At 40.3% G+C, this 18,194-nt stretch overlaps 1 protein-coding gene across 5 annotated transcripts in view; it reads right to left on the bottom strand.

The window, feature by feature from the left end:
- Positions 1–16,886, bottom strand: part of ptpn13 (protein tyrosine phosphatase non-receptor type 13) — a 50,520-nt gene extending 33,634 nt beyond the window's left edge. For 4 of the 5 annotated variants that reach the window (XM_023280873.3, XM_023280874.3, XM_055019338.1 and 1 more), the window contains exons 1-7: positions 16,545–16,886; positions 10,658–10,777; positions 7,943–8,109; positions 6,257–6,322; positions 3,878–4,063; positions 3,504–3,591; positions 188–814 (exon numbers count right to left, since the gene is read on the bottom strand). In XM_023280873.3, coding sequence (XP_023136641.2) covers positions 188–814; positions 3,504–3,591; positions 3,878–4,063; positions 6,257–6,322; positions 7,943–8,109; positions 10,658–10,772 — 1,249 coding nt within the window. In that variant the 5' untranslated portion in view covers positions 10,773–10,777; positions 16,545–16,886. The remainder of the gene's footprint in view (positions 1–187; positions 815–3,503; positions 3,592–3,877; positions 4,064–6,256; positions 6,323–7,942; positions 8,110–10,657; positions 10,778–16,544) is intronic. The other variant, XM_023280877.3, reaches the window with a different exon arrangement.
- Positions 16,887–18,194: the final 1,308 nt, after the last annotated feature.

Raw genomic sequence — 18,194 nt, 5'->3', positions numbered from 1 at the left:
TCAATATAAATATAAATAAACACCAGGAATTGCAACATCTAGTCCTTTCAACGAACCATGGAACAAAATCAAGTCTACTCTAAAGATCACATTAAAACTTCAAAGCACATTTATCTTATTTATCTGAGTCTCAGGACTAAGAACTACTCCATTATTATGTACTCTTAGATTGAGACAGCATACTCACCATCCACTGCTTGTCGTAGCACCTGCAGTTTCCTCTGTCTTTCCTTGATCCTGTCATAGGCACCAGTGAAGCCCGAGCCAACAGTCAGAGCAGAGTGATAATGAGGCTTCCTAGTCTTCAGCCCACCAAACTCAGGGTAGTGAGAATCCCTGGATGCCCGTAAGGGTGATTTGCGTCTGCCTATGGAGTGGGTACTTAAGGCACTGCTGCCTCTCCGTGCATCCTCCAAAGCCCCAAAACGAAGAGCCTCTGGATCAATGCAAGCCAAATCCACAGAGGAAGCCCAGGTTTTTCTTGCCTGACTAGGCCCCAGGTCCCCACTGTAGAAGTGTAAAGACCTTCGGTCCAGTTCAATAGGCCGGCCCTTTTGCTGGGGGTGAAAGGGGTGCAGATAGGGATAGGAGTGCTGGTGCTGGAGTGAGGGGGGTTTGGGGTAAAGTTCTGTGGGGAATTCAGAGTTGGCGTGGTAATCAGTTGGGGGATACTGCAGGGCTGCCCCCTCATCCCCCTTCAACATGTCCTGGATTGGCAGCGAGCCCATAGAACGACTGAGGCCCCGATTCAGAGACGTTTGTTCCTGAGTCCTGGCTCTGTAGCGCTCCAGAACCCTGGGGGCGGCACTCCTCCCTGAGAACAGGAGAAAACCGAAATTTAATTAAACCATGTGCAGATGCACAGGCTTCCTGAAGTCTTAAAACAAAGAATAACTGAGCACTTAAAAAAAATCTTGAACACTAGAAAAGTAAAACTATTTAGAAGGTATTTAAAAGGCATGTGAAACACACACTTCATTCCCAGTGGTGCCATTATTAACTTTATACTCAAAACAGAAAGTGTTATTTATGATGAATAGGGATTAACAGGGATTTTGATTTGAATAAATACAGTAGGCTTCATTATGTTTAAGTGTCTCTCCAACCTGGCATCCATCCTAACACCATCAGCATGACACAGCCACCAGACATGGCACTGTCAGCTGTAGACTTCTCCTGCTTTGGCTTGGCGTCAACTGACTGAGCACCTGCAAGTGGCCACTACTGGCCTCTCTACTGAAGGACTCGATGCAGATAATCAGCTTAAGTAAATTAATAATTGGGTAGGCATACAGTATGTTCACAAATGCAGCAGTCTTAACTGACAAGCTGGACTCTGCTTACTTTACATCCAACAGTCTACACAAGTGCATATTTATGACTGCGTTCTTTCAGTGTAATGAGAATGCAATAGAATAAAATGGATTTATTACATCCCTCTTAAATTGATAGATTTGTTTAATTCTTTTAGTCAGGGGCAAACAGAATCTTTCATGGTTACAGATTTCATGGCAAATAGAATTAGTAACAGCAGCAGTAAGACATTTCTGTTATACAAAGAGTGAAAATCTAACAGCCATGAGTGCCTAATAAAACTAATTAATATTTAAAGTAAACTAACAGCAGCAAGAGGAAAAGCAAATGCTACTTTAATGTTTCTGCAGATCCCCCACCATTTAAAAAGAAACAGCATCGATGACTATGTCTTCCTAAAAACTGAACAACAAATACTGCCTTCTTTGACTGTCCACAAACTTAAAGTTTGCCTTTCCAGGCACACCATACAAAAGACTTGTTTTAGAAAGAAAGAGACAAACAGAAGGCAAACATTTGCATGAACAAGAGCAAAAACAAGAGGAAGAAATGCAGAAACGAGGGAGCAGAGGGAGACTTTAAGTCCTGTAAAAACGCTGCATGTCTTGCTTTAATCTAGAAAGCATATGCTTGGGAAACACATCAAAGATAGTCAGACTGTCTTCCTGGAACTCGAGGAGGCACACAAGAACTAGAGTAAGTGAAACTGAAAAAAAGGAACATTTTTAAGCAGGATGTTTTTTATTTTTCATCCATCCATCAGCTTTACAAGAGGCTGGATCCTATCCCAGCTAACATTAGGTGAGAGGTGGGGCACACACAGGACAGTCAATCAATCACAGGACTAACATGTCAAAGAAAGTCTTTTGTTAACACATATTTTCAGTTAATGGCAGTGCTGTTGTCATTTGGAGCTCAGTATTGAAGCATTGGTTACATACAGTGTCCAGTACAAACAAAAAGACAATATCAGAGTTCCATGAGCAGCAATTACAACTTGGAACCTCTGCAGCGACAGGAGGGAGAGAGCAGCTCCTTGAAAAGAAAGGCGCTTACGAACTGAGTAATACTCTTTGCATGTACTTTCCCTAGGGCTGGCTGGTGCTCAAACAGGGAAACAAAGCACTGATACAAACAGCAGACCAGCAGCTTCACTGGTGACTCCAAAATATGCATCTGTAATCAATGCCATGCCGTGCTTACATAATCGGGACGACAGCCACGTTTGTGCTCCGCTCTCCTTTCCATGGCCTGGAAAAATGCCGGAGTTCTCTCAGAAACCACTGGGAAGATTTGGTCATATTTTCCTGAATTAAATCTGGTTCGGGGTTTTAGTGTGTTGTTCCTTCTCTACTTTTGGTTTTTTTCCCACAAACTCAGAGAGTGAGGATGTAAGTGACTAATGGCTTGACAGCCAAGCAAGGCCTCTGATTCTCTCTACATGAAAGTAACACAAACTGGGAATGCATCAAAAGCATATCACACCACATGTACTGTTAAGCACTCAAAGTGTCAGTGTATTTTCAGGAGAGAAGAACAGAACCACAAAAACATTATGAGGACTCCTAACAAATATGCTGATGGTTCTTTGTGTGGGACCAAAACAGTTCCAACCCACTGAGGTATGGACTCCACAAGATCTCTGAAGGTGTCCTTTTGTATCTGTCACCAAGACAAATAGTTACTCGTAAGTTGTGAGGTGGAGCCACTGTGGATCAGACATGTCACAGCACAACACCCAAAACCAAGCTGCCAGCTCTAGTCTTTACACCTGGCCATTTCTCCCACATTCAGCATAATGACTGTGAGAATCAACTGTTCAATTACCATCTAATATACTGCAGATGGGGACATGCCGTTACAAGAAAATGAATGTTATTAAATTCATCTGTCAGTGGTCATAATGTTTTGGTTTGTCAATGTACTCTACAGAATTCTCAGGATTACTACCCATCTACAATCTGCCGATTAGTTCTGGTGAGACATTTACTCGCTTGTATTTAGATTAAAGGGAAACAAAAACAGTAAGAGTCACATTTTTCCCTCATTTCCAGGCCTAACAACCAGCAGGCTTCTTCATCAAGATTTTTTGTCATCTAATAAATCTTAACGACTGTGGAAATTTCTTTCTACACCACTGAGAAGTTCCTGCATGTCAGTTCAGCGCATATAAATGTAGCTCATCTTACCTGCGGGCAAGCCTTTGCCCCTCAGCCTCTCTCGAATCTCCTTACTTCGCTCTGGAAGCGACTCTCTATCAGTCAGCAGACCATCCAGCTGAGACAAGGATGGTGAAAAGGCAAGGAAGGAAGACAAAAAAAAAAAGGTTAGAGACAAATTCCTTCTGAGACACATCTATACTGAACGTTCTATCAGCACGAGCCCCATTATCTGTTGAGCAATTCAACACACCTACTGTGCTTTGACAGAGCATGTAATTGTCTTTTAATTTACAGTTAGCTAGGAAATACTTGCACTGAAGGCTTCCTGACAACTATCTAAAACAAAAATATGCTAAATTGACAGGAACGTCATTCTTGAATCTTGTGATTACACTGTATACCTGGGAAAGGCTGCCCAGCACCAACCGGACCAGTTTTCTGATATAGGAGAAGGGAGGGTCACAACTGGAGTTTCTGATGTGTTTGCTGCAGATGTCCAGCACCGTGCGCAACGACATTCGACTCAAGGTAACATCATCACACATGTTAAGCAGTAGGCTGTTTAGGTGTTCCCCCAGTTTCATGGGCTACAAAGGAATTAGAACAAAGACAATTAACATATAAACAGTAGCAAGAGCAGTTTTACAAGATTTACTGGTATCTTTGAAATTGCTATCTGCATGAACATGTTGACTTCCACTGTATTCAGAGTCTTCTGCTAAACTGTTCCAGCAAAGAAACAAACGGATCATGTACTTTTAAATTACCATCTCGGCTGTAGATTAAAAGGCCAAAGTTCAATCTCTCTATTATTCAGTCAAGGTGTTGTCAAATACTTTGATTTGTCCATGAGGATATACAAATATAAGAACAGGAACATGACAATTGTTCAATAACTGCAAGTGCGTTTTTTCTAAGCTATGCTATTGGCATGGCTCTAGTGATGGCAAAATCAGTCTGTCCATTACTTTGGTTCTGTTTTGGTTATTTGGAAATATCTCGAAAACCACTGGATGGATTGAAATAACACTTGACGCCCCCAAAGGATGAATACTAATGATTTTTCCCTGACTTTTCCTCCTGCACCAACATGAAGTTGATAAATGTTTCAACAATTACTGGATGAGATTTCAATGAAATCTGGTACAGACATTTAGATTCAATATGAGCTACTGACAGAGAAGGGCAGCTGCATCAGAGCTAAAGCAGCACACTTTTAAATGTATTGTTTTATCAGGAATTGGTTAAAAAGTATTGACACTGTAGTTGAAAAAATCCTGAATATCCTGAGAAACAACTTACAGTAATTCCTTAACTTTTTTTAAAACAACCTGCTAAACTGATGACATTCCCACCCCCAGCTGTACCTCATTTTTACTACCACTTACCAAATTATAGCAACATAACAGACTAAGATCAAATTTAAACATGAGGCCTGTCAAACCACAGTAACCACACTGTTACTGTTGGCATACTGGCATGTTGATGTTAGCATTTAGATCAGAGTACTGCTGTTAATGTACAGCCTCACAGACATATACTTTGGAACAATGCTTTCAAATTTCACTTTGTAAACTATTTAATTACTATTTCTCATTGTTTTTACATTTTGTAGAGAGCTGTGGATAACAGCGTGCAAACCTACAAACTATGAAATTAAGATAATCTGTACTCTCTTCCCATCGAGTTCAAGAAAGCTGTTGATATGAAGGATGTCGTAAAACAGACAGAAAAAGATGAAAGAAACTCAGATGGAGCTTCACATATTTACAGATAAGGATTTCATGGAGAGTTAAAGTGTTGCAGGAGCTCTGGTAGTGGAGCAGCACTGCACAGAGAGAACACTATGAAGCAAACTGTAGCTAAAGTTAAATTATTTGTACTTTAATAGGTTTTATAAGTGTTACTGAAGTGCTACATGTCTTTTATGACACTTTTTTTGAATTCATCAGACACAATGACATGTTGTATTTGCCACAGTCATGAGCATAGCCACAGCAGCTCCTTTATGAGTGAGGGAAACTATTGATGAGAATAGATGAAGCTTGACCCCTCCAGTGAGGCACAGTGGATGACAAATTTGAGTGAGTCATGATGCCTCTAAACTGGGGGCAGTGCTTTCTCACAAATGTGAAAACACAGTGCAGCTTGTGTTTTACAGCTGGCTGACTTTTGAAAGGATATGGGTGCAGTGTGAACTAGACCATCTCCACATTCGAGAGCGCACAAATCCAGAAGAAGCACTCAGGTGCAATACTCATTTTAAAAAGGCATATGCACTAGAAATACAGCGACTTAATATGAGGTTATCATGAGGCCTTGGGATTTAATGTGTGGCTATTTTTTGTTTTGGTAAAAATGTGTATACTACGTGCATGCAAACTGCTTTGTCACACATGCTATTGTTACTATTTGGCCACACTATACCCATGTGACGGCCTCGGTTTGAGTTACCTTGAGTTCTGTGTGATTCCAGCATTTTTGGCACAGCAGATACTGTTAATCCTTGGAAAACAATCAGTTTGGGTGTGGCTACTTTTAATGTGCTTGCCAAGTGTTCTAGATAAACAACATATGCCATATCTTTAGTCAGATCATACAAGCACTGCACTGGGAGAAGGCTCTACATCGCAACACTTTTAAACTATGTGAACATTCATATGCCTGCATCTTATTTTCTACTGACTGTCTAGTTTGTTGGGCACGGTTTGTTCTATCAAATGTCATGAAAAGCGATTTTTGTATGGGTAAAAAATTAAGTATAATTACAGCTGATTTACCTGACTTTGGGGGATCTCGTAGTCGGCTCCCCAGAATAACGTCATCCCCAGAGAGTACATGTGCATCTGTAAAAAAGAACATCTCTTAGGCCAACAGAAGTGGAATTATACTTCAATGATATTTGTCTGATAAATAAAAAAAGAAGAAAAAACAAACAAGAGAACAACAGTGAACACAGAAAGATGAGGAATGTAGAGGTTTTGCTTCATTGAGAAAAAACAAGCACTCAACCTTAAAAAAACAAGTCAAACTGCTGGGTGTGAAAGAAAGAGAATTGGATTAAAGCTCAACAACTGCTGAAGTGAAATTCTTTTTTTCTTCTTTTTTTTTTAAACAGGAAAAGAAGGGGACTTTCAGTCTAAATCCAAAAACATTTTTCCATTTTCCTCTCCTTATTACGCTCCACTCATTGCTTGGGAGAGAAATTACTTCCCTTGAATGTTGGGCTTGGTAGAGGAAAGAATAATTCAGGGATTGCCAAAGAATGCAACATAGCCTTCAAGGTCTTTCAGGAACAGATCTCACAGCACAAATTTAAAGGCACACTAACACTTTCAGAAAATGTGGAAACTTAAAAGCCAACCAATTAAAAGCAACAATACAATTCCATATGTTAAAAAGTAAAAAGGAAAAACGTGGCACTTGCAGCTGACGTATATTTACCCACAGTCTGATAATGAAGGAAACAGAATATATTTTCTACACTGAAATAACTCAGCTAGGGAGACGGGCCCAGGGCTGGAAAACTGACTCAGCACAAAACCGTGTTGAGGTCTGTGGGGCTGTTCCAGAGACGGGAATCCAGTCATGCAAGCTTTTAGCTCTTCTACCAGAGGCGCAGAGTGAAAATGAGGGGGTGTGGTGGTTCTCTGCATTGCAACAGATAATATGGTTGCTCACAAGTTCAGCTCTGAATGTCATCATCTAACCAAGTACCTGATTGACCTGAGAGTGATTTCTATGCCCACCATTTGACACAATCATTTAAAAGAGATAATGGCTATTTTTACTAGATGCAATGAGTTTTCCACTCAAAGACAGAAACTGCTGAAATACAAGATGCCAGTAGCAGAAAACTTGCAGGTGCAACAAAAGGAGCTACGTCACATTTGTTTACGTGCAATTTTCCATGTCATTCATTGCACCGTTGAATCTGTGACTACCAGGGAAAACATTGATTGGCATCAACAAAACAAGTGAAAAATCGTCACACAATGGTTTTTACCTACTATAAGCTGTGCAATTTAGCAATTATTAAAAGCTAAATAATTCAAGCAACACAAGTAGAGCTATAGGGCAATATTTCTGGGCGGGCTCCTGTTTTGTTTTTATCACCTACATGTACACACAGGTGACAACATACATTCCTACAATTGGTTTCACCCTGTTCCACTGAAAAGGCAGAAAAGACAAACATTGTAAGCTAGCAAACATGGATATAAAGGATGCAGGTATAAAATACTTTCTAAAATCTGCTGTTCAAATGTTTTCTGAGGAACAAATTTCATTAAACCAATTTATTATGATACACACATTAGGTAGCGGACAGCAGGGGACTTTAGTTGGATGACATGTCATGTGATGGAGCATTAACACAAGATTTGCGAAAATGCGATAAAACACAACCCTAGACTAAACAATCTGTCAGGTTCTGTAATCATGTGGGGTTTTATTATAGTTTTTACCTTCTCTATGTCAGAAATGGAAGTCAAGGAGGCCCCATCCAGGACCTCTGGAGCTGTGAAGGCTCTTAAGTCCTGCTGGGTGACATACTCGTCTGTGAATGAGATGTTTCCAGAGGGCATGAGCAGGAGGGACCAGGGAGAGATAATGAAGCCCATGGCTGCAGGGTCTGGAGACAGAAACAGACAAATTGACATTTGGAGAGGAACAAAACAAATACGATATACCAGACTTACTTTACTTGAATTCTGAGTCACTGCCATGTAAACACAAATCTAAACACTGTGTTTTAAAGCTCAATACTGGCATCAGCTTTTATCTCAGCATTTGCTGCCTGAATACAGCAACTGTAGACATATTCCACCACAGTGGATGCTTCTCGCTAAGGCTTTGGCATTTATGGAAAGACAAGATGATTGAAGTAAACAAAAACACATGTTGCTTTCTTAGCCTGCAAGAAAATAACTGTTGAGGCATGGAAGCAGAAAGGAATGGCTACACAGCGTAATTCTCTTTTCTTACAAAGCCACAGCCAATGCTATGGTTAGAGAACGTTTTAAAAATATACAAAGGAATGTTTGAGCAGCGCTGCAAAATTCTTTTCTTTGACTGATACTTGACTCTGAGAGGAGCAGAGAGACGGACAGAGTAACTCGATTTGAGGCACCAAATATCTGCTTTCAAAAGCTGGAATTTACTAAGTAAATATAAGTTTCCTGTTTAAAACTCGTGACCATTTGGAGATCTTACTCAAACGTAGAGTGGGTTACTAGGTGTATTCTACACAAAGCTTTTGCTCTGGATAAGCAGTCACAGTGCTGAGCAGAATCCCATGACTCAGCCTGAGCAAATTTGTGGTTTAATGGCTATTCATTAATTAACAGTTTCAATAGACTGCAGATAAAAGCAAAAACCATACCAGAGGAATACCTAATACAAAAAAAAATGAAAACATGACTAGGGCATGCACCATTTGATTCCCTACTTATTTCAAAGGACAGCAAATTGTACAACTGTAAGTTCTTTATCCCATAACAACGTAGTCTGTCAGGCTGATAAGCTGCTACCTGAGCTATTAAGGGCAGGGAATAATTCTGCACTACTACACTAAGAGGCTGTTCTGTACCCACACTCTGTCCAATGCAAGTAGATGTATACAACCTGTACTATGTACCATGCATTAAATTCCTCAGCAAACAGGACAATAGTCACATACAAAATGATTAAGGAGTAAAGTACTGAACACAAAAACTAACAGAGAAATACTAAACCGAGAAAAAAAAAACATACAGAAAGAAAAAATTCTCTATAATCTTGAAGATCACGAGGAGAAGTCCATCTAACTAATCACAAATACTTGCACATCACTTATTCAAACAAATCGTTCTTATACAAACATGGTAACCACTACTGTTTGCACAAGAGAAAAAAAAAAGCATGCTGGTGTTGTGAGGACATTTACAGTGTCTGAAATCTCACACTTCATTTTACTGTGCTACACACAACAAAATACAAAAAACAAAGATTTTGCCTTTTTTCTTTTTTAAGTTGTGTTTAAGCATAAATCAGCAACAATTCCGCTCATCCATTGTATTAAACTGTAGCTGTCGGCCAGGACATCTAGCAGAGTCTCTGACAAATTTCAGTTTCAGTCAAAGTTTCTACGGTCGCTGTTATTAATCCCCTCTTGTGGTAAAAAGACTTCTTAACATAGCTCAGTGACTATATAATAGCTGGGTCTGACATCTGCTATTCAAATTTTAGCTTCACTTAGCAGAAGTCTAAAACTGCACACATGAGAGGACACAATTTACTCAGTATAGCTACACAACTACCCATTGGAAAAGGAAAAACAAGGGTGTGTTAACGATCACAATCACTGCAGCACAATACTATGTAAAGACTAAAATAATCAAAAATACTCCATCTTTGCAGCTTGTCCTTAATAATTCCAGAACTTTATCTCACAAACTTTAATCACTAAAACACTGTTCAAGAGCGACTGTACAGTCCAGTTGTTGCAAATGTGACCTCGGCATGAGGGGAAAATTCACAGGCCACACTGATAAGAGAGAATTCCTAAAGCACGCCAGGATTATCTGCAAACGTCTGCAAAACCAGAAGCTGAATTCAAGCTGGTTTAGGTAGAAGCATACACTGACAGATCTAAGTTACAGCTTCATGGAAATTCTCACAGGCAATGGTCAACAGTTTAGATGACACAATTATGGCCTGCGTAATTAGGTGCACTGACTGGAGTTTTGTATAAAACTAGGCACCACCCAAACTTTTAAACAACACGGAGGGTACTGCAATGCCTGATGACTCACATCCTGTGCAGTGTCTCCAAAACTAAACCTACCTCAGTCACTTCTTGTTCAACTTCATTTACATTACCTCTTTCTGCGTTATTATGATAGATTATTTTGGGTTATCAATCCACTACCGCAAGCAAAAACACTAACAAATTATTGGACAAAAATGACAGTGAGTGATCCCACCAATTTAAACATACAAGTTGACACTGGGAATTCACAGGATCTGCACACCACAAGATTCCTGTTCTGCACCTTCATTTAAAACTAAGCAACAAATTTGTTCATTTAGGTTTAAAGACAAAATACCAGTGACAGACAAAGGCTTGAAACAGGATCTATGTGCATGTACAACCATTACTAAGAAATGCCTTTATTGTACCTGATTCCACATGTTCCTACCTTTGTGAAAAAGTTCCTGGAGGCTCTCTGCACTCTGGCTGAGCACTGCCCAGACCTCCTCCTCCTGGAGCGGACCTCCTCGGACCTCCAAGGCTTCTGCGAGAGACACGTGCATCTTCTCTGCACAAGGAAAGAAAAAGGACTATGTCAGATCTGCTTTACACATATACACACATTTCTAACAATCTGAAAGCCACAGAAAAAGACTGAAACATAACATGTTGCAATAAATGATAGGAACCTCTGGCACAAGGTCAGATCTGTCCATTAAACACATAGCATCTACTAGTTATACTTACTGTTCTAGTTAGAGCAATATAATATACACTTTTAAATTTAAACTCACCCAGGCAAGTACTGTGCCAATAATTACAATTTTCTGTTAAAATAAACTGTTGAAAATAAGTTGATTGCATGTTCTATTTCTACTAAATTTTAATCCTTAAGCAAGTTTAGTCCTGTAAGAAATCCACATTCTACTTGTCCTGGCCACCCTGACAGTCAAAGAAGAAAGTAGATGGACCACATTTCCATGTCACTACAATAACCTCAAGCATCAATGTGTTTACGTGCGAGTTGCTCATCAACATTGTGCCCTCTTTTGTGCCCTTGGGCAAACTCCCACATTTTCGAAATAATACTGTCTTATCATACTCTGCAGCTGAGGAGGTCGCACAAGCACATGATGTATACACAGACACACACCCAGTTTCACTTGTGTTACATTCAACAAAGTAGCAGTTTATTACTCTGGGCCTCTCAAAACCTCTGAGAGTTAAGACAGCAGCTTGCAGCTGAAATGGACAATAATCTAGAAAAGCAAAATGCCACTGTTTTTGGTGTGGTCTTAAAGCTGCCTGCTGCTGTGAACATAAGTATTAATCCACACTTCTGTTTCCTGATCACATGTCGTAAAAACTATAACTGGGACAAGCTCAAAAGTTAGGTAGTTTATATCACCTTGTGGACAGCATAGCTAATGCACAGCTGGTGTAGAATTCATGGTAATGAACCAATATCACACAACAGTACATCTACACTACTTAACATAGACTTTGCTAGACATATGTTAAAACCTGCTATGCCTGAGAGGGAAATTTTGAATGTACTCATATGACCCATACACTGGCTGTCTTACACAATTTAATTTAAAATATCCAAATAAAGCCACAAATGTAACATATCTTATTAAGTTACCGTACCTTTTCTCAGCTGTAACTGTATAGAAACAAAACTAGCATCTATAATTAAAAGTGGATGTGTGTGATTCATGCCATCAACCAGCTGAGAATCAGCATTGTGAGGTCCTCTATCATGTGTCAGTTTCCCTCTGAACTCCAGGTACTGTACTACAGTAACAATGGTGTCTAGTCTACCCAGTACTGCAATGGCATGATACCAATGTGAGCAAAACAGGAAGCTCCAGTTTGACAGAGTACTTCAAGCTAAGCAGAAATGATCAGCACAAAGTGCATATTTACACATCCAATGATTAAAAATACATGTGTGTTATACAAAAACAAAGATGCTAAAGTCTGTATTGGTCTGATGTCTAAGTGGGTGCTGCAATATCTCCAGTATAGAAAAATGAAGACCCTACAAATGTTCCAGCTATAAAGCAAACTATACAATAAAATGTCACACATGCTGCCACGCAAATTTGCAAATGTCTTGAGCAATGCAAACGATTCAGAAAACACAGTATACCATACAAGGCTGAAAACATACTGAAGTGTATTGCAGTTGTATCAATTCAAGTTAAAATAGTTGGGAGAATCAGAGTTTATGAGGAAAAGTCTTCAAAGACAAGCCACAACAGCATCTTAACTCGAATATCATTTCCTTTGAGAAGATGGTTTACCTCCTTTAAACACTACAAGACAGATTCCCAAGATTGGCAGTCCTTAAAACAAGTAAAGCTGCAGTCATGTCTTATCTACTTTGCACTTGGCTTACCCAGAAAAAAAGTTCCCATATTCACCTTTTCTTGTGGTATCAGTTCAACTGTATCTATATAACAATGCTGGAAATCTACTGCTAGTGGCAGACTTTTTTTTTTTTGCCCCTGTACTTTTTCTGCCTTTATATGATCAGATCTCAGAGACTCGAAGTTTCATGTGCTGGGATGAAATTTCTTAATATTTGGCCACAAAAATAGCACTAACAGGAAGTTGTGGGAAAGTCTAAAAAGAAAAAATTATGTTATTGATTTTTTTCTGATTCCCTGACTGAACACAAATCAACATTTTCGGGTGTTTTGAACTTTTGCAGGCTATTTTTTACCGTTTGACCACAAAAAACACAGTACTGAGTATAAACGGACTTGCTAGATGACAGCTTTTAAATTAGATTTTATCAATCAAAATTTGCCACACAAACAAGCAGGAAATAAGGCATTACTCCTACACAACTTCAATCAGATATCAGTCAGGTCTCGCCTTGGTACCTGAGCACGACATTAAATTTGATCATTAGTCATCTACAGTAAAAGTGGCCTTAACGAAAACTTTTCTTAGTATATGATATTGTTTTATCAAAAACACAAATAGCATAAACATACACTACACATGTGGTTTTCCATTTTCTCTACTTCAGCCCTTCTCCCACCTGATTCCTACCTCTAGATTCCCCCAAAAATGAAGAACAAATCACAATAGCTTCATTTGCAAAGTAGAATTTTACATTATTTTAAGAAAGCTAACGTGACCTTTTAAACCACATGTTGCATCTGTGTTCAATGGCAGGCAAACTTGCAAAGCTGCAGACATTATACTTATCTGACACTGCTTGGCAGGTGTACAGACTTGGCGAAGACACAAAGAAAGGTAGAACATCATGTGCCACTTGAGATTTGACTGCATTACATGGTGTTCCTATACATAGGTACTGCTAACTGCAAAGCACTAGTGTGTTTGACTGTTTGCTTGTAGCACACTGAAGTTCAAATTTCACAATTAAAATTACAGGAACTTACAGGTGCCAAAATATTCCAACAGAAGTACTTGTTGGATGAACATAGTTTGTTGAACTCTTTTTACCACACCTTTATGAAATTGGAATTGGGTGAACTGTACCTAAAAAAAAGTTGCAACTTTCAGAAACTGGCAGTGAAAAGGGTTTGAACATATCTCTCAAGCTGCTCGTGGTATCCCATAAAAAATCTCTGTGACCATGAATGTCTGTACAAAGTCTCATGGCGATCCATCCAATTTGTGTGGACATATTTCAGTGTAGAAAAAAAAAGCGGTAAACCAGCAATCGCCAACTCCCCATGACATTACAAAAGGAAGCAATGTACCAGTTTTACAGTGTTTGGCATTATGAAAAGTATGCGTGCAGATTATGGTATAAACTGGGACAGCAGCCTCATTAGCATTTGGTTTTATTTCTGAAAGTAATATGTGAAACAATGTCCTTTCTATGAATCTGAGTTTGGAGAAGAGAGTTAATGAGTAAGCATGTCACAGGCCTAAATGTTTGTGCAGGAATGCAGGTTAACCATTCTAGTCAATGGGAGGCGTGAAGTTTGGGGCCAAGTGGGATACTACCCATCTTGCTCATTACCCATGAGAATGGGGAGAGCGGGTGCTGTGAAGACTGATTGTTTTGCGGCCCTCGTTATTTCAACAGAGACCTACAGTGGAATGTTTTTTATCCGGACTGAGGCTGCTGTGCAGGCCAGCTTCTCTCTCATTGGACTATGGTCCTGCTCATTATTGAGGGTGCTTAGAAGGCAGCGGCCCAAAACAGCGAGAGCAGACAGCCTTTGCCACTTCAGCACTCATTCTCTTTTTATTTTACAAACAGTGGGCATGTTTGTTCCCAGGTATTCCCACACCACAGCTAGAAAGAAAAAACTTAACATGGATTAGTATGCTGCTGTTGCTAAGTGTTTAAAAGTCTTGGCCACAGTCACAAGGATATTAAAGAAAATAATCCTGGAAACGTGATAGCGTGCTCTACTCTGCACTTAGGTGAAGCTTTTCCTTTCCTCCCACCTTCCTGTCTGTGACATAGCTACAACCCATGAAATGGATTTGAAAACAATACCCTGAAAAAATGTACATCAGCTAAATAACAAAAGACAGACACATAATTTCAATTTCTGCTGGTGCCTTTCAAAGCTCATCTCTCTATGTCTGCCAGGAACATAAATCTTTCTCTTTAAAACATCTATCCTAAATCTTTTGAAAACCAGACTTGCTGTACTTTCGAAGCAATCTGCCATAAAAACACCAGATTCCAATTCTATTTCCAAAAGCACAACTAATAATATAAGATATGAGAAGGAATTTGTTCATATCCTCCAAACATCAGAACTGTGGTCTCAGCTGGCAAACACATCTGGAACAGAAGCCAGTGAGAAGGGGCACTCTGCGCCAACATTGAGGTGAAAATCTTCCTGAAGTTATTCATGCCAGGAAAATTCAACAACAAACTCTGAGTGAACCTCTATTCCCAGAATCATACTGAATTATGCATCCTGCAAGCACGTTTCAAATTCAGAACACACACAATGTGTTTTGAATTTGAGAAAGGCCTTGATCGGGATATATTTTGAGCCAACATGCCCGATGATGTAAGGAATGATCTTTCAAAATGCATATAGCAGACCAAAACCAGACTGTATGCTACTCAGCTGATAAAATACTGAGACTTACAGTTTGAAACCCCATCGTTAAGTCCTTGGTAATATTTAATATATTCTTCCTCATTGCGAAAACCGGGATTGTGGTTGTATTCACAGCTGTGTCTTACTCAAGCTTCCTGTGAAGAAAACAGTAGTGCGAATGGAGCAGTAGCAGTGACTCACCTAAAATAAAAGGGAAAACCCAGTTGTTTTCATTGTTCGTAACCTTCCTACAATTTATGCAATTAGGCTGACGCAGTCCTCCAGATTACTCTTAAACTAACCTGAACCTGGCACATTCCAGTTAGGCCTGTCTACCTAACCAGTATGGTACTCCGTTGTGTTGGTGTTTTGTTTTTCCAGCACAGCCCAGGTCAGAACCAGCGAGGAGAGCCATGACTATTTTGTTGACTATCAGCCCAGCTCTGGACCAACAGCCCTTACTTCTCATTTTGGTCTCGACCTCATCCGCTCCATTTCTGTTAATCACAGGGTTGCTATGAGTACCGTGACAAGCAGAGCATGGTTTTGCAAAAACCTCACTCCAACCTTCCTCCCCTCCTCTTCCCAACACACACACAAACCCAACCCACTGGCTGTTTTCCCCATTTTTTCCTACGATGATGCTCACATCTCCTCCATCGGAGCCACTTTAGATGGGAATGTTCATGTTATTCAGCCCCACCACCTACTTCTTCAGTCCACACACTGACCTTTGACTTTGAGTTAACTTTACTACTTTTCTATGGTAATGAAGGGGGAGGGGGTACAAGCTGCCTCCTTACTGCCCCCATAAACCCTTCAGTCTGGAGTGACACATTATGCCACTAAAAGGCTTTAAGGTAAAACTGGAGTGAAGATGTTTGCTAAAATGTTCTCTCCAGAATCTGCCAACAGTGCAGGTGGATGAGGCTGACAGCAGTTAGCTAGCTAGTTTAGTGTTCTTTTAGTAGCGGTCTCCTCCCTCCCTAACTTAAAATACAGTTACTGGTGCGGTTAAACCAAAGATGCCCCATGCCAGACAGCACCGGGGGTTGTGTCGTTGTAACGTTCACACGACATAAAGTCGAAACACACAAGTTAAATATCAACTAACAGGACATTTAGTCGCTAGCTAACAGCCGTGTCAACGTTAGGGAGATAAAAGAAGCGTCGGCATTTGAGCTTCCCTTCAACTGTTCTCAACGGCTAAAAGTTAGCAACAACAGCGCAAAGTTTACTTACATCACTTTTTGAGCAGTTTGAGGAGAAACTTACCGTCCAAGAAGAGCTACAAAATCACTTGAGAGGGAAACACTTCGACGGGGCTATGAGTGCGCACACCAACGGCACCGGACGCCATCCCATCCACAAAGCAACATCTTGGATAGCAGTGGAGTTCACGGCGGCGAGGCAACAGGTTTACCTTTCCACGCAGCCGCCGCATAGAAAAACCCTCCACACCGCAGGCACTGCTGTCCGAGGAGGTGCTGCAGCTTTAATAAAAAAAAAAAAAGAAAGAAAGAACAAATCTCCTCTTTGGGAAATTGCTCGCTGGATGGCCACTAAAGTGTATTGAGCTCTCTCTTCCAGCGAAGCCAAGTTACCATCGCTGCTGAGGAGCGGAATAACCCCTCCCTAGCCCAGCTCGCGTGGGCTGACTGGGAGTAACCAGACACCTTACTATGGCCGTCCATTGGCTCCCTGCGTGGGGACTGTCATTTGACCGTTTCTATAGTAACACACACAACTGGGAGTAAAATGTACAGTGAGCCTGGATCGCAGAGACACAGTCTGGTTTGGTAAATGTTTTTCTATATAGCTTCCCATCCCTGGTGAAGGCCACAGATCCCATCACCCCGTATCCAGAAAGCCCCAAAATAATTGCTCATATAAAATGAAATCCTTTCGACTTTCTCCAGGAGGATTTAAAGAGGGAATTGAGACGTATGTGTGTACATAAATATGAGTTATTTTTCCTGTGATCCAAAAGCTGGTGGGCCTTTAATTAGACGTGATTCAATTCAATTCAGTTTATTTCAGCTGTATTCATATAGCACCAATTCACAACGTAACTCATCTCAAGGTACTTCGCATCATAAGTTGATGACATTACAATTTTATGTTATGTAGAGAAACACAACAAATGCAAAGATTTCAGATTAGAACCAGGCTCAGTGAAGGCGGCCGTCTGCCTCGACCAGCTAGGGTGAGGGTAAAGGACAGACACTTAAGAATAGCAGAGAGAAATCAATCAAACAACACATAGGAGAACAATAAAAACTTGGAAGATTGGTGAGACCAGTAACTACACATCAGAAACATGTAGCTCTACAGCCATAGATATCTGCCTCTTCACCCTGGGATCCTGTGAAATTCCTTTAAACTCAATAAAAAATTAAGATCAGCCCATATTTCTGCGTTTCCCACAACATCAAATGGAATCATCTAAGCAGTCAGGAAGCAATTCACTGCTGAGTACTTCCTTCCTCTGGTGCACTTCAAAGCTGCCTCCGTTTGTGGTCTGCCTTCTGCCATCTAGGGGCTGTTAGTCATCATTACACCCTGCCTGAGATAAATGCTGACTGAGGTGAAAGGCTTATCTCTGCCTGCCTGTGCCTGTCAGTGCTAAAAGGCGTGATTATTATCACCATCCACGGATTGGAATGATAAGACTCGAATACTTCACTAACGCTGGTTTTCTCTTTAGATTGATATTCACTTTCTCAAACATTCCACTGCCACTCCGAATTCTTTCAGTTCTTATGTGTACATGTATGTCTCAGTATGTGTATGCTCATTCATAGGAATGCAGTATTTAGGACTTAATTATAGCAGTTTTGGGGACATTGTACTATTTGGTTAGAAGCGGTGCAATGACATGAAAATCTGTTAAGATCAACTTAGTAGTGTCATTTTTAATACCTC

Source organism: Amphiprion ocellaris, chromosome 17, assembly GCF_022539595.1.
Source record: "Amphiprion ocellaris isolate individual 3 ecotype Okinawa chromosome 17, ASM2253959v1, whole genome shotgun sequence".
Taxonomy (NCBI): Eukaryota; Metazoa; Chordata; class Actinopteri; family Pomacentridae; genus Amphiprion; species Amphiprion ocellaris.
This window is presented reverse-complemented; position numbering and strand designations above follow the sequence as displayed.